The sequence below is a fragment of the Chiroxiphia lanceolata genome, chromosome 19 (genome assembly GCF_009829145.1).
Source record: "Chiroxiphia lanceolata isolate bChiLan1 chromosome 19, bChiLan1.pri, whole genome shotgun sequence".
Classification (NCBI taxonomy): domain Eukaryota; kingdom Metazoa; phylum Chordata; class Aves; order Passeriformes; family Pipridae; genus Chiroxiphia; species Chiroxiphia lanceolata.
The window spans coordinates 315,726-330,254 of NC_045655.1; the positions used below are offsets into that span (position 1 = coordinate 315,726).

General features: G+C 48.3%; 1 protein-coding gene across 1 annotated transcript in view; it reads right to left on the bottom strand.

The window, feature by feature from the left end:
• GAS7 (growth arrest specific 7) overlaps window positions 1–6,915 on the bottom strand; it is a 104,394-nt gene extending 97,479 nt beyond the window's left edge. The window contains exon 1 of the mRNA XM_032706918.1: window positions 6,690–6,915. Coding sequence (XP_032562809.1) covers window positions 6,690–6,872 — 183 coding nt within the window. The 5' untranslated portion in view covers window positions 6,873–6,915. The remainder of the gene's footprint in view (window positions 1–6,689) is intronic.
• Between the last annotated feature and the right edge of the window lie 7,614 nt (window positions 6,916–14,529).

Sequence of the window (14,529 nt, forward strand, 5' to 3'; positions counted from 1 at the left end):
TGGTGCAGCGATGCTTGCTTCTGGGACTGGCTGGATATTTTCAGACAAAATGGTTTGGGGTTTTTCTTAGTGAAAATATGCTCCATCACTAAGGTGAAGAAAAAAATCTCTCTAAAAATAGGGGTTTCTTCATAATAGTGTTTCACAGAAATGTTCAGAATGCTGTCATGAAATGGAATTCTCCCTGCTCATCAGCTGGTAGGTTCTTGTTTCTCCCTTAGGACACTATCTCCTTGGATCCTATCAGCATATGACAAGATACAGTTTGGCACAGAAATCCTCTACACATTATCTGCTATTACAAAATAAATTAGAGGCATTATAATTTCTATGTATTCCCATCACCCTTTTTCTCTATGACTCGCTGGGCACAACGAAGGAAGCAGTCTGTGCTATGGCAGACCATGCCTCCTGCAGCTGGATGTGCCTCAACCTCCAGGCTCAAATGTCTGTGCATCTGCGTGTCCATGTGGCAGCTGTCCCAGGCTGGGTTAGGGGAGGTGCATTACCCCTCAAGTATTACACAGCCATGGAAGCAATGAACACTCTGTAGGACACGCACAGGTGAAGCACAGCCCAGGGAGAAGGGCACAATTCCTTCCTTCCTAAGTGCCTCACGGTTCTGGTAAATCAAGCTGTGTAAAGTGCAGACAAGATCAGTGGCAGCTTGCAGTCCTACTCAGTCCAGCTTGTCCAGTCAGATTCCAAAGCCACCTCCATCCATGCTGGAAGTGCACGCTGCGCTTCATACAGAGACTTACATCTGTGGGATGACTGAAGCTATAAAAAGTGCTGACAATTTCCAGCAAATTTGCATGTGTTCCTGCTGCTGCTTATGTAAGTGATTTCTAGCTAACTGCAAATACAAAAAGCAAGGCCCAAAATAGCTTTAAAACAAACCACTTGCAAATGTGACTGAATGACACATCTCCCCAGCCCTCCAAAAATCACTTGTCTAGAAAAGGCAGCCGCAACAGAGATTTCTCCAGAGGGTCCCATGCTGGTCCTCCTGTAATACACACCTCGGAGGTCTAACACCACCTCGCTCTCTTGACATCTATGTTGCCCATAAAGTTTGTCACAAACTGAAACAACTGAGCCTTGCCCTAGGTTACTCTTAGGTCTGGATCTTTCTACACGTATCATCATCCCAAGCATCTGTGATGCAGGTGGGGTAAGGAGGCAGCCGGTCTTGGGGTAGGTAGGAAGCATGAGCTGTCAAAAAAATCCCTCAGTATTACACACCACACTCCATTGGCTCTACATCAGTGTTCGCCACGGCAGTGCTGGCTTCTCATCTGCATCTGCACAGATTCCCTCTTGCACCAGGCTGGGAAGAGCAACTACTTAACCTGGGACTTCTGACAATCACCAAAGGAGGGGTGAGGGTTGAAGCTGATGGTATCTACTCAATGGGATTCCAAGCATTGCAGATCAGCTTGCACAGACCAAGATCACTCAAAGCAAAAGCAGCTGAATTTGGCAGCAGTCTTCAGGATTCCTCTGGTGTCCACGGATTCTCATGCTCAGGAAATACTGGTTAGGGACCATTTCTCCATTAACCTACTATCTCCAAGAGCACAACAGTATAAGGAACAGTTACTTGGTTTCCCAACACAAGAAAGACAAGGATATACTGGAGAGAGTCTGGCAAGGGGCCACAATGATGATTAAGGGACTTGGAGCATCTGTCATACAAGGAAAGGCTGAAAGAACTGGGACTGTTTAGCATGAAGACAAGAAGGTTTGAGAGGGATGTTTTGAATGTGAATAAAAACCTATAGGGGGACACCAAAGAAAGCCGAGACTGACTGTTCTCAGTGATATCCAGTGAAAGGATGAGATTCAATGGGCACACATTAAAACACAGAAAATCCCTTTAGAGGGACACAAGAAAAAACTGTGAGGGCAGTCAAACACTGGAGCACATTATCCAGAACAGTTGTGGTGTCCACCCTTGCACACATTCAAAACCTGACAGACATGTCCAGGGAAGCCAGACTAGCTGATCTCTGAGGTTCTTCCAATCCAGTGATTCTGTGAACAAAACCACAGCAGCCCCCCCAACTTCTCCCAATCAGCCCGGCCTCAGGGAATCCATTTGGAACCCCACCACGGAGCTGATACCCTCCCTTGCTCACTTTGCTCTCTGTTTTTGATAGCCTTTTGGTTTATGCTAGCCCTTTTGCTCCATGACAACAGTATCCTCTCCAGAGCTCACAGAGACATGTCGTTTCTGGCTCATCCTTACCACATGGTCCTCCAGCTCTCATTGTTTCCATCACTGCCCTGAGCATGAACCTCCAGCCATCACTGTTTTCCTATAACCCATCACTGTGGGCTTGCAGCAGCCACAGGAGCAGGAACCAAAGGATGCCAAATGTCTTTACCTCTCTGTGTCTTGCTTGCACCACACTTCCAACATTTTGTTCTTTTTCTTGATCTTCTGTGATGAATGAATTGAAAACCACATTTTTGCTAGCAAGACAACTCAGGAGGTGGCAAAGGCAACAGCCCTCAGGAACACCCATCTCTGGCACTGGGTTTTGTTTCCTGCAAGCCATCTTTGGTGGTTTTCTCAGAGCTGCCCAAACTCTTCATTTGCCATTACAGCCTCTTCAGGTTACCCACCAGCCATGCCTACCCGGTTTTCTTTGCAAGAGCCAAGAGCTACCACTCACTGTGAGGGTACACAAGGCGGGAGAGCTGCCCCATCCTCAGCTCCTGGAGGAGCCAGCTGGATGATCAGTGCTGGCAGCTCCAAAGCCCGGCTGCCTGTGAGGAGACGCAGGTGCTGTTGGTGCATCAGGTTCCTCCCAAATCAGTGATAGCATCAGAACAGTCATTTCTCCTCCTCATCCGGAAGGAACCAGCACGCCTCAGACTGGCTGCTGAGCCACCACTCGAGGGTGGGAGAGATTCTGCTCTCTGCTGTTCTTCACACCTTTCTCACTTCCCTCTTTCAGCTCCAGACCAAAACTCAGCACAGACTTTAGACCAGCTTTGTCAGAGGAGATGCCAGTGCTGATAAATGTGAAGACTATGAATAAGAATATCCAGCCTTTCTGTCTAAACCCAATGCACACTTCAAGTCACAAAGGCTCCAGAAGGCCACCTCCTTTTGGTAGCTCCCAGCCACTCAACAGACTTTGCTGAGAGTAGAAAGGGTGTGTGCCATGCAGGGCAAACACTATCAGCCCTGGCAAGCCTTGGACAATGCCGCAAGCCACATTCAGTCACTGCTGTGGCAGAAAATGCAGCTAGTTCTCCTTTGGGCTCCAGAGAGAGCACAGGTACCTTCTGGAATGAACTGGGGTGTGGGGAAATGATGGCAGGACAAAGGGAGGGAGTAACATCTCCTCTTTCAACAACAATGTGTGGTTAAGTTTCAGCTCAGGACCTAGCATGGAACCTTACTGAAGGGCCAGGGCCACCCAAAGCCAGTGCAAGGACTGGCTGGTACAGAAGGGAGACTCATGGCCATGGCCCCATCTGAACATGCACTGTCATCACCTCCCTGAAGCCAGCTCCAATGTCAATGTGAGTGGGTAGGGACTCGGATCAGAGAACAGAGAAGAACAGTATTTCTATTGTGCGTCTTTCAGCTGGATCAGGTCCCTGAGGAAGGCTGCATACCTGCACACAAGGGAAAGGCCACCTGCACACAAGGAAAGGCTACCTGTACACAAGGGAAAGGCTACCTGCACAGAGCCATGACAGACAGACAACACCAGAGCTTCCTTCTTCTATGTGCCAAGTACCTGTGATCTACCGTGATGTGTGCCAAGCACTGTGATCCCATAAATTTGATAAATTTTGGTTAATTAGCTGTCATTTGACATATTTATTAACTCCAGCTTATAGTCCTTATTAGGTACCACCTCTCTGGAGTAAAGGAAAACATGACAGAGCGAACATATTCAGCACTTGCCATCTTTCTTGCCTTCTTCCTTAAGGTTTGCTCAAGAGAAAAGAGGCCAGGCTGTACAGACAACTGGTCTTCAGCAAAGTTTCACTGGTACCTGAGCCAAGGGTCAGAAGGGCACATGTGCGGGACTGCAGGCACTGATCTGAGAACAGTAGAACTTGCTCAGACTTAAGCAGGGAAAGGGGAATCTCCAAGAAGATGACAAGAAAGCAAAGTTATGGTGTTTGCAGAAGTGATTCCCCCCTGCCTTGCTTAGCAGAGTTTGTCACATCTCATGATACACTTTGCCTCAAAACAATCCTAAATTCCTGGTGAGATGTGCAAATATTTCATCATGGCCAGGCTTCGTGAACGAAGATTTGGGAAAGGGTTCTCTACCCACGGTTGTTACGAGTGCGCTGGTGGCTAAAAGGCCAATACGAGACAGGCACGTCCGGTTGCAAAAGGCACAGCAGAAGGACTCCTTAGGCGGTAAATTCTGCAGGGCACGATTCTTTCTGCGTTGTCTTTTCTCCTCGAGAGACGAGATCCTGCGTGCGTTCTCAAAAGGCATCAGCAAGCGTATAGAAGTGGTGTGGGTCTCCAGACCTCCCGCTGGAGGCCAGAGTAACAAGACCGTATGTTGATCAATATGGCCAGGCTGAGGATGTTGTTTCAGGGAGTCCTGTATCTCTCTTGGTGGGCTCCTCTCGTGCAGCAGCCGGGGGCAAGTTCACCATAAAGCAAGATCTTAGGGAGGGGGTGATCTTTCAGCCTGGAGGACAGTGCCCTGCCCAGCACAGCTGTGTGCTCAGCAACAGGGCCTCAATGCATTGTGAATGCTGCTTGTTCTAGAACAGATGTATTTAGTCACATAGCCTGACCATGTGGATGTTTAGGGATGTACAGGAGCAGCGTTGATGAATTTAGTGAAACCTACAAACATCACATATCTCCGTAAATGACTATGTAGGTGGCAAAACTGCCAAACAAAAAGGACTCTCCCACATTCTAAAACTAACAAAAGAAATTCCCAAGTGCTTCTAGTGCCGGGCAAAAGTCCCTGGCCTCACTCTTGTAGCACTAAGTGGGCAAAGTTTACTCCTACTTTCCTGCTGTACAGGTAATACGACAAACAGGGAACTCAACAGAAACATCACAGATTTTTTAATTTATTCGGACATGAGAAACCAAAAGACAATGCCAGATCTGTGGGCAAAACGTCCTTTTTGCACAGAATCTTTTACTCACCGAACATTGCTCTACATGTAACTGGTGGGCAGGTTCTGCCCCTCTGGATTCCCTGGAGGGTATGCATGGAAAATCGGGATGGGCACTGCCAGCCTTGCATACAAGCAAAGTAGGCTGGTCCTTAGGAACCTGGAGGACAAACAGAAGACTGACCTGAGAAACGCTGTGCTGCTACTGGGCTTCAGCCCAGTCACTGCATGGAGATGCTCCCAGCAGACTGTTGCCATACCCATATCCTCCAAATGACAAACAGGGCATGGCCAGTGAGGGAAGGGACTGAGGGTGTCTGGCAGGTTCTTGCTTTGGTGCACAAGATGTTTCAGATTTCACATGCAGAGATCGTGACGACACCCTTCATGGACATATATTTTACCACTCTCATTGTGTCTTGTTTGCATGGGAACAGAAAACAATAAACATGTTCAGGTACAAGCAGTCCTGAGGTGGGAATCCAACTGTCACCCCCAACTGTTAGGGTCCTGAAAACAACTAAACCAATAGAACTTCTCAGCATTGTGACAGAAAGTCCATAACTTTTGGGTCTGGGTGACTGACCCTAACTCTGCTGGGGCTCCCTGAGCCATGCCACATATATGGTAGCAAGGTTTCTGCAGCGGCTGGGGAACTGCTGCAACAGAAGGGGAGAAGAGAATAGAAGACTCCACAGAGACCTTAGAGCATCTTCCAGTACCTAAAAGGGCTCCAAGAGAGCTGGAGAGGAACTTCAGACAGGGGCATGGAGTGACAGGACAAGGTGGAATGGCTTCCAACCGAAGAAGGGTAGATTTAGATTAGATATTAGGAAGAAATTCTTCCCATGAGGGTGGTGAGGCCGTGGCACAGGTTGCCCAGACAAGTTTGTGGCTGCCCCATCCCTGGTAATGTTCAAGGCCAGGTTGGATGGGGCTTGGAGCAACCTGGTCTAGTGGAAGGTGTCCCTGCCCATGGCAAGCAGGGTGTAATGGGATGATCTTTAGAGTCCCTTCCAACCCAAACCATCTTGTGATTCTATGATTCTATATCTGAATTACCTCTTCCACAACATAAAGCCACGAGACTTTCAGTAAAAAGAAATGAAAGGGAGCAGGCGGGGGAGAGAGAGGAGGGAGTGTAACTTGCCCAGCATCTGGCCCTCGTGAGTGACTGTCAGGGGCTGCCTCACCGCAGCCACTGACTTCTGCTGCTGTTTGCCGATTGTGAAAACCCAAGCGTCCGGACCATCCCACAGCTCGCCACGCACCTGAGCCCTGCTCACGGCTACGACTGCGGGTACCAAATGCTCTACCTGCCGGAGCGGGGCCGGGCAGGCGGCTCCCCCTCCGAGCGCCGCAGACTCTTACAGCACCCAGCAGCCTCGGCCGGGGCACCCGCCCGGGGCACAGGGCACAGCGATGCCGAGGGGGTCCCCAAGAGCAGCGCCGTGTGGGCCGCGAGGGCCCCCCCAGCACTGCCGGCACCCCCGCGGGACATCCCCAGGCCGCCGCTCCCCGCCGCCCGCTCGGCGCGGCCCCGGTCCCGGCCCCGGTCCTACCTCCAGCAGCTGGACGTAGCTGGCCGGGAACCAGCCTCGCAGCCCGTCCTCCTTCTGTCCTTCCCACCAGCCTCCGTCTGGCACCTGCAGCACCGTGATCAGCTCCCCCGCGGCGAAGTGCAGCCCTTGCCGGTGCCGCTCCCCGGAGAAGGGGTACAGCGCTTGGCAGCGGGTCCCCGACATCCCGCCGGGACGCGCCCGCCGCCCGTACCCCGCAGGGCTGCGGGAGGGTCCGGCCCCTCCGCTCCGGGGGCCCCGCTCCGCCCGGGGCCGCGGCGGGCGCGGGCAGCGCGGGCAGCGGCAGCGGAGCAGCCTCGGCGCCCACGGGCACCGCCGGTTCAGGGTGGGGCGGGAGAGGCGGGACGGGAGGAGGGGGAGAGGGGGAGGAGAAGAGAGAGAGAAGGGGGAGGAGGGGAGAGCGGGAGGAAGCAGGGGGAGGCGAGGCCACGCGGGTGCGCAGAGCGATCCACGGTTGTGACATTCGTGTCGGCGGGACGGAGAGAGAAACCGCGTATGACCCTGAGAGACAAGGGGGAGACACCGTGTGTGTGCGAGTGCACGGGAAAAACCTCATGCGTGTGTCTGTGTGTGACAGATACTGTCCGAGGACCACTCTGTGTGTCACCGGTGTGCTCGACACACCTGTGTGTGTGTGCGCGCGTGTGTGTGAGGGATACTGTGTGTAAGGGACAGACGCTGTTTCATCCCGTGGGTGCGTTGGTGACACCCACGTGTCTGTGAGAGGCACCCGTGTGTATGACAGTCACCATATCTGTAACAGTAAGACACCTGTGTGTCCATGAAAGGTGCCATGTGAGACACTGTGTCTGAAGAGTGTAAGACATTGTGTGTCTGTCTCCTGTCTGCGAGAGATGGTGTGTGAGGCACCATGTGTGTCATGTAACACCAGCGGTTATGACCCCTGCATCTGAGACACTGTGTCTGGATTTGTAGAGACTCATGTCTGTGTGAGACATCTCTGAATGTCTGAGACACTGTGTGTGCATTTGTTACACACACCCAAAGGTGTGAAATCCATTTTGTCTGAAAGACATTGTGTGACACACCCAAGCATGTATGAAGTGTGTGTGTGACACATCCTCAAGTGCATGTGTCTGTGCAGCATTCAGTTGAGTGCACACTTGCTTCATGTGGGCATCTGACTGCAGCACATGAGACACCTCTGTGTGGCACTTCTGTGTCTGTGAGAATGCACTGTCGGGGTATGTGTGACATCCTCATCTGGGTGACACTTGTACATATGTGTGTGTGAGTCACCATCCTGTGTGAATTTGTTTATGAACACCCACTCTGTGCAGCAACCTGCTCTGGGTGTGCCTGCCATGCCTCACTCTGCAGCATGTGCGACTTGTGTGTTTGTCTGGGTAAGTCACATCTGTGTGTGTCATCATCATGGCTAGGCTTCGCGAACGAAGATTTGGGAAGGCCTATCCACATTTGCTGCAGGCACGCTGGTGGCTTATGAGGCCAATACGAGATAGACATATCCGATTGCAAAAGGCGCAGCAGAAAGACTCCTTATGGTGTATTTGCAAGATACGGTTCTTTCTGCGTTGCCTTTTTTTCCTCGAGAGTGATCCTGCGTGAGTTCTCAAAGGAGACAGCTGCGTTATAGATGGTGTGTCTCCAGGCCTCCCGATTGGAGGCCAGAGTAGACCAGTTATGGTGATCAATATGCCAAGGCTGAGATGTTGTTCAGGGAGTCCTTGAATCTTTTCTTCGGGGCTCCTCTCATGCGGCAGCCAAGTGGCAAGTTCACCATAGAGCAGGATCTTAGGGAGGCGGTGGTCCTTCATCCTTGAGACGTGCCCTGCCCATCGCAGCTGCGTTCTCAGTAACATGGCCTCAATACTAGTGACAGCTGCTTGCTCTAGTACAGATGATTGGTCACAAAATCTGACCAGTGGATGTTAAGGATTGTACGGAGAGCAGCGCAAGTGTGTGTGTTGTGTACACGTCCTGATTTTGCTCTTTACCAGTCCTGTGTTTAGGTGTGTATGAACACGTGTGTGTGTCTGTCCAGGTATGCACACGTGACTCACTGCATAGATGTAACCTATACCTGTACAAGGACAGGTATAGATGCATGTTGTATGAAGCCCAGGCACATATGCAGTGTGACCTGCTGTAGGGTGGGCTGTCTGACCCACTACACTTCCTTGTGTGTGTGAGGAGAACATGGCATGTTGTGGAAACTTACCCACAGAGTTCTTGAGGGTCTCCGTGTGCGCAAAGGCGTACCTGCAAGGCAGAGAAACACATACCTGAGTGCCTGTGCTACATCTGGTATGTTGTTTATGGATATGTACCTGCGTGTTTGTGTATGAGAGTCTCACAAAACTTTATGTGAGAAACTCAAACCTTGTATGAAAGTGTAGAGATGTTTGCTTGTGCAGGAGACACCTGTGTGCATGTGAGAGACTCCCTTGTGAGTGTGACTCACAGGGGTGCATGTAAGCACCACCTTGAGGTTGAGCTGCCTGTGCCATCTATGTGTGGCTTTCCCTGAATGGGTAGGATTTGCTCACACAGGAGACTGACCTTTATGTGTGCTTATGGGACAGCCATGCGAGATCCAGCTGCATGTGTGCATCTGTGTGGTTGTGTGTAAGCTGGCGGTGTGTGTGTCTGTGTACGCCTGTGCACAAGACACTTGCCCCCGATCTGTAAGAATCAGTGACTGGTGTGACTCACTGCACCACAAGTGTATATGAGGGTCTTATCCATGTTAGTGCAACCTGCTGCACAGTGACCTGCACACATGGAACCCATCAGTAGTATGTGTGGCATGTGGAGGACAGGGAGAGTCTCGCTTCAGTATGTGCAAGAGTCACACCAGCATACTTGTGGCAGGGATGGATCTGCCTGTCTGACAGCCTGCCACCCATCATCCTTTTGTAGTCAGTTAATGGAGAGGGGAACAAACCTTATGTTGAGTCCCAACATCAGTGAGATGAATGGGTCCTTCTCCCTGCTGACTGATGGGAGCCAGCCATGCCCAGCAGATAAGTCCATGTCTCCTCTAAAGCTCACTCTGTAGATTGCCTCCAGGCACTGTGTGTCTGTGGAGGAGCAGGAAAACAAGTGTCTCCTTCCGGTGCATTTATGAGATCCTTTGGAGCATCACAAGCACGTGAGCACTGAACTCAGCGTGCATGTGTTTGAGAACCTTGTTGGTCCACAGGAGAGGCTGACTGCAGTACAGGCGTTGTGACTAACTCCAGAATACACACGTGTGGGACGACACTTGTCTGTGTACACATCACTCACTTCGCTGTGTGTGTGACAGTCCACTGGAAATGTGACAAAACCTAACAATGTGTGCAGCTCACGAAACTTGGGATGCATCATTTGCCTCAGTCCAGTGTGTGTACCTCCTGACAACAGCAGGCACTTCTCTGCAGGCTGGGGAGATCCTCCATTTGACAATGTGTGCTCCTGTATAAGCTACAGTGTATTCATGCATGCTGCTCTGGAGAGCATGAGGTCTGTGTCAGGGATTCTCCCTGTGTACATTACAAAATAGTCTCCACATTCCATCATGGAAACCATTCGGTTGTTGTCCCGTTCTACTACATGAGAGTCCCATTTGTATGCTGCACATTTGGGTGTACAGCTGTTCACGTGACTGCAACCTGTGTGTGATGCTCCTTGCCCATCTGTAACTCTGTCACCTTACACGTGTCCATGACCTACTGCAGTGCGTGACAGTCAGGTGTTCACCTGCCTGTGGCTGTCTGTGTCTGTGCAACTCACTTCAGGGAGCAGGTGCTGGGGCAGGTCCTTCATTTCGAGGCACCTGCATCAGCTTCTGTCCCAGTGGAAAGGTCACAGGTGCCTCTGTGAGCCACTCCACAAGTTCTGCAAAATTTTGTGGTGTTGTGCTGGGAGATCAGTCCTTTTCACAGACCCCATCTGGCCACTAATGCTGTTTCTAAGATTCAGATTTGTTTCTCTTTCATCTTTTTTTTTTTTTTTCATGGAGGAAGAGCCTCCAGTTTCTCTTTTTGATTTGTTCTTGCTTTGCAATCACTAATGAGGTGTGAGTTCAGAACAATTACCATCTTTGTGCCCATAATGTATTATCATGTGTGTATCTCCTGGCTTGGGGCTGTACAAGCTTTTTATTAATGTAACACTTTAATGAAGTATTTTTATCTCTATCTCCTCCTGAATTTTAGAAATCCACAATACCTGTTTCTCTGAAATGAGCACTCAGGTAGCCTGACTGTAGCCTTTCTCCTATATCTTTCAAAAGATGACTTTCAATGCAGTTGTCCTTCATTTAGACAGCAGCAACCTGAGCTGAGCTCTTCAAGGTTTTTTCTTTCAACAATTTTCAGACAACTTTCCACAGTTCTATTTTTGATTCTCTGAATTGTGGTAAATTGTTTAAATCATCCCCTTTTGATAAGCATTTAAGCTGATAACTGCTGATCCATTATGTGGTATTATCATACCAGCTGTGCCTTACTTGGCAAAACCTCACAGACCTGATATCATGGCACACATCCAGGTACATCTATCAGCGGTATTCTTAACAATGTCATTTACAGAAGGCAAGAACTGAAACCAAAACAAAATCCCATATTTTTCTTCAGTATATACAAACCCAGCTTTGTTATATTGCAACTTGGATCCAAATAGGTTAGAGCTTTCATGTAAAATAATGAAGTTTAGTTTAAATTCCGCTTTCTTATGTTTGATGTTAACAGAATACTCATGATGTTTCTTCGGTTTATCTCTGATATTTTTTCCTCTACTTCCAACTTGTTGTTTTTTCTTACTGTCTCCCTTTCTGATATCTTTGCAGGCTCCTGTCCTGCTTTGCTTAAACTTTCTTGTCGAGAAAGCCTCTAGCAGAGTTGCAGTCCTAGTCCACTCCCTGAAGCAACTACAAACTTCAGCTTTTCAGTAGGCAAGCCCAAATGTAAACACTAACTTAATTTTTATTTTAAAATTTCTTTCTAAACCTGTTACTACAACTTCACTTTGGCTTGTGTATGAATGTCCTGTCTGTAGGAAGAAGGGCTCTGTTCCTCTCAGAGGACGCCTTTTAGCCACTGGAGGTAAATATCTCTTGAACAGGTTCTTATTTCATTGTGCAGATAATTACAGCTGTTGGTTTCTCTTGAGTCACGTCTGGTCCTTCTCCTCAACTTGCAGGATGGCTTTATTTCCTGCAAGAAGACCAGCTTTTGCCAAAGGCTTGGATCCGTGTTTGCTTCTGCAACATGAAATGTCTGTATTGTGAAGGATGTTAAAGGGGAAGAAGTTTGCTATCTATGAGGAAAATTATTTCTGAGCATAGGCAGCTTTTTTATCTAGCATAAGATACCAGAGCCAGAGTCATTATGGGATGTAGAAGCCATCCCAGAAATATGGAGATTTACCACTTCAAGGGTACCAGGCACTGGGACGGACTGGTCTGCTTTCAGTCTCAGCCTTGTTTCCTACCTTCTGTTTCAGCTCAGCTAAAGCATTCAGTGGGATGCAGGTGTTCCCTGGGCAGTACACAGCAGGTCTGTACTGGATATTCAGAAACAATCCCTCTGTCTGCAAAATCTTTCTGAATTTATTTCCTGAGCCATCACAACTGTCATACTCACTCTGCCATCTGTTCTAGGAGGGTATTCCACTTAGCAATAAGAAACCGGTTCTAAATTATTATCATGTGAACATGTTCTGTTTTAGGGTGAGATCTTGAAAGGGCCGTTTTCTTCCTGTCTATCACCAAAGAGCCCTGGGTGAAGACCTCAGTCTTGGCCATCTAACTTTTTAACAAACCTTAGTGTCAAGAAATGGTATCTGTGAATGAGAAAGAGCCAACTTCATATAATACTGCAGAGAGCCTCTGCTATGGTCATCCAGTCAGAGAGAGCCTATTCCATGATTTCACAGCTTGTACCTGGGGCTTAAAATGACACCACTAAAACAAGGCCTGTACAGATGGGCAGATTCCCTGAAGAGGGACCTAAGAACATCTTGGGAGTATCAGAAGAAGGTTCACACCTGACAGCTGTAGGAAAAGCGTGGGTCTAACGGTTTTTTTTTGTTTAAAGCAACATTTGACAATCTGTCTAGCCCATGAAAAAGATCTGAATTACTCCAGCTGTCTCCACTGAACAGATCCTGCAGAGTGCACAATGAGAGAGGGTTAGCATAGGTGCATGGAAAAACTTTTTAACCATGATGAACTGGAGATTCGCATGAATAATTGATAGGCCATACCTGTTTGCAAGAGACAGCAGCTTCAGGTCTCATGAGGCCAGCAACAAGGAAAGAAAGAGACTAAAAAGAAACCACATGTAGCACTGGATCTTTAAATTACCTTAAAAGTCTAAATGAGTAGCAGAAATTAGTTCCATTGTTGGAGAGGAAATGTTCTGAGCCTGTACACAAAGCATACTTTCAGTTGTTAAAATTCTTAAAAGCTCTATCTTTTGGTGGAAGGGGCCATTTCGATGCTCTGAACGGCCAAGATACAAGAACAGATACAGGAGCTCAGAAGGAAATTTCATCTGGTGTCCAGTCAGCGGCTCCTAGAGAATGCATGGGCTGAATGAGAGAGCAGGACAGCACACAGCAGTGTGGATACTCGCCAATCATCCACAAATTGGAGGTCAGGGATTTCCTAAACAGATATCTTGGATATCACACTTGGAAATTTAGGCATCCAGGACCTCAGATATTCCAAGTAGAGGACTCAGATTTATGAGTCATGTTCATATGATCAAATATGTGATTCAAACATGAATTTTAAAAAGCACTAAAGGATACAGAATGGTTTTACCTTTGACTTCTGCCTTCAGAAGTTTTTCAGATGGCTTTGCTGAACTTGGAGCTCCCCTAGTACACAATCAACTCTGAAAATGAGATCAGACGCGCGGCATCCTGCCTGGCTGCGGTCATAGTAAAACTCTGTGGTATTCCAGGGCAGATTTAGTCATCTTTGTCTTAACAGTGCCCAGAGCTGTATCAACTATTTTAGAGTCAGACATAAACAAACGTAGTCTCTGTCTATAAATGGACAGTGATATTACATGAACAGCTTGTGGTGATTCACCTGAGAATAAACTGGATTTGCCTGCCAGGATAATTCACCTGGAGAGATGACTGCTTCCATTCACTTCCTTTCTTGGAAGCAGGCTGAGAATAACAAACCGTTCCAATAACATCAGCCTACTTCCAGTCAACATATTTCCTACTGAGAGGCAGGGCAGGTTCCACCCTGTTACGTGACAGGCACATACTTGGTCATAGAAATGTGACTCATAACTCTGACACTTCGCCTCAGAGTCAGGTGTCAGCAGCAGCCAGTTGTCACAAAACCCTGTTTGAAAGGGTGATGCCAAGCCTTCTCTCCAGCAGTTCAGTGTTCATCTCTCTTTCCTTGGGGCTCTGAACAGCCTCAGTTACAGCTGTTACAGCTCCTATTAGCTGCCTACAGAATTTCAAATGAGAGCTTCCCTCTGTCCATCTCGCTGCTATTCCTCTTGCTGCAAACTAAACATGCAGGGCACTTCATGGTGGTCAGGATGATCACAAAGAAGAGGACAAGCCTGACTTTAGACCACCTCAATGATTCCTAAACATTTATTTTTGTTAGAGCAGATGCTGTGGCCTTGCCATCTCTTCTTCCAGATCTATAAACAGTAGGTCATTGAATGTTTAAGGTTTTTGGGTTTATTGAACGTTTAACTTTTTCATGCTAAATGGAAAAGTCATTGAAAGGAAGAAATTATCTATAAATTGTATAATTACAGTATAAAATAACAAGCAAACCATGACCACTTGGATTTCAGCTTCTAAGTGTTAT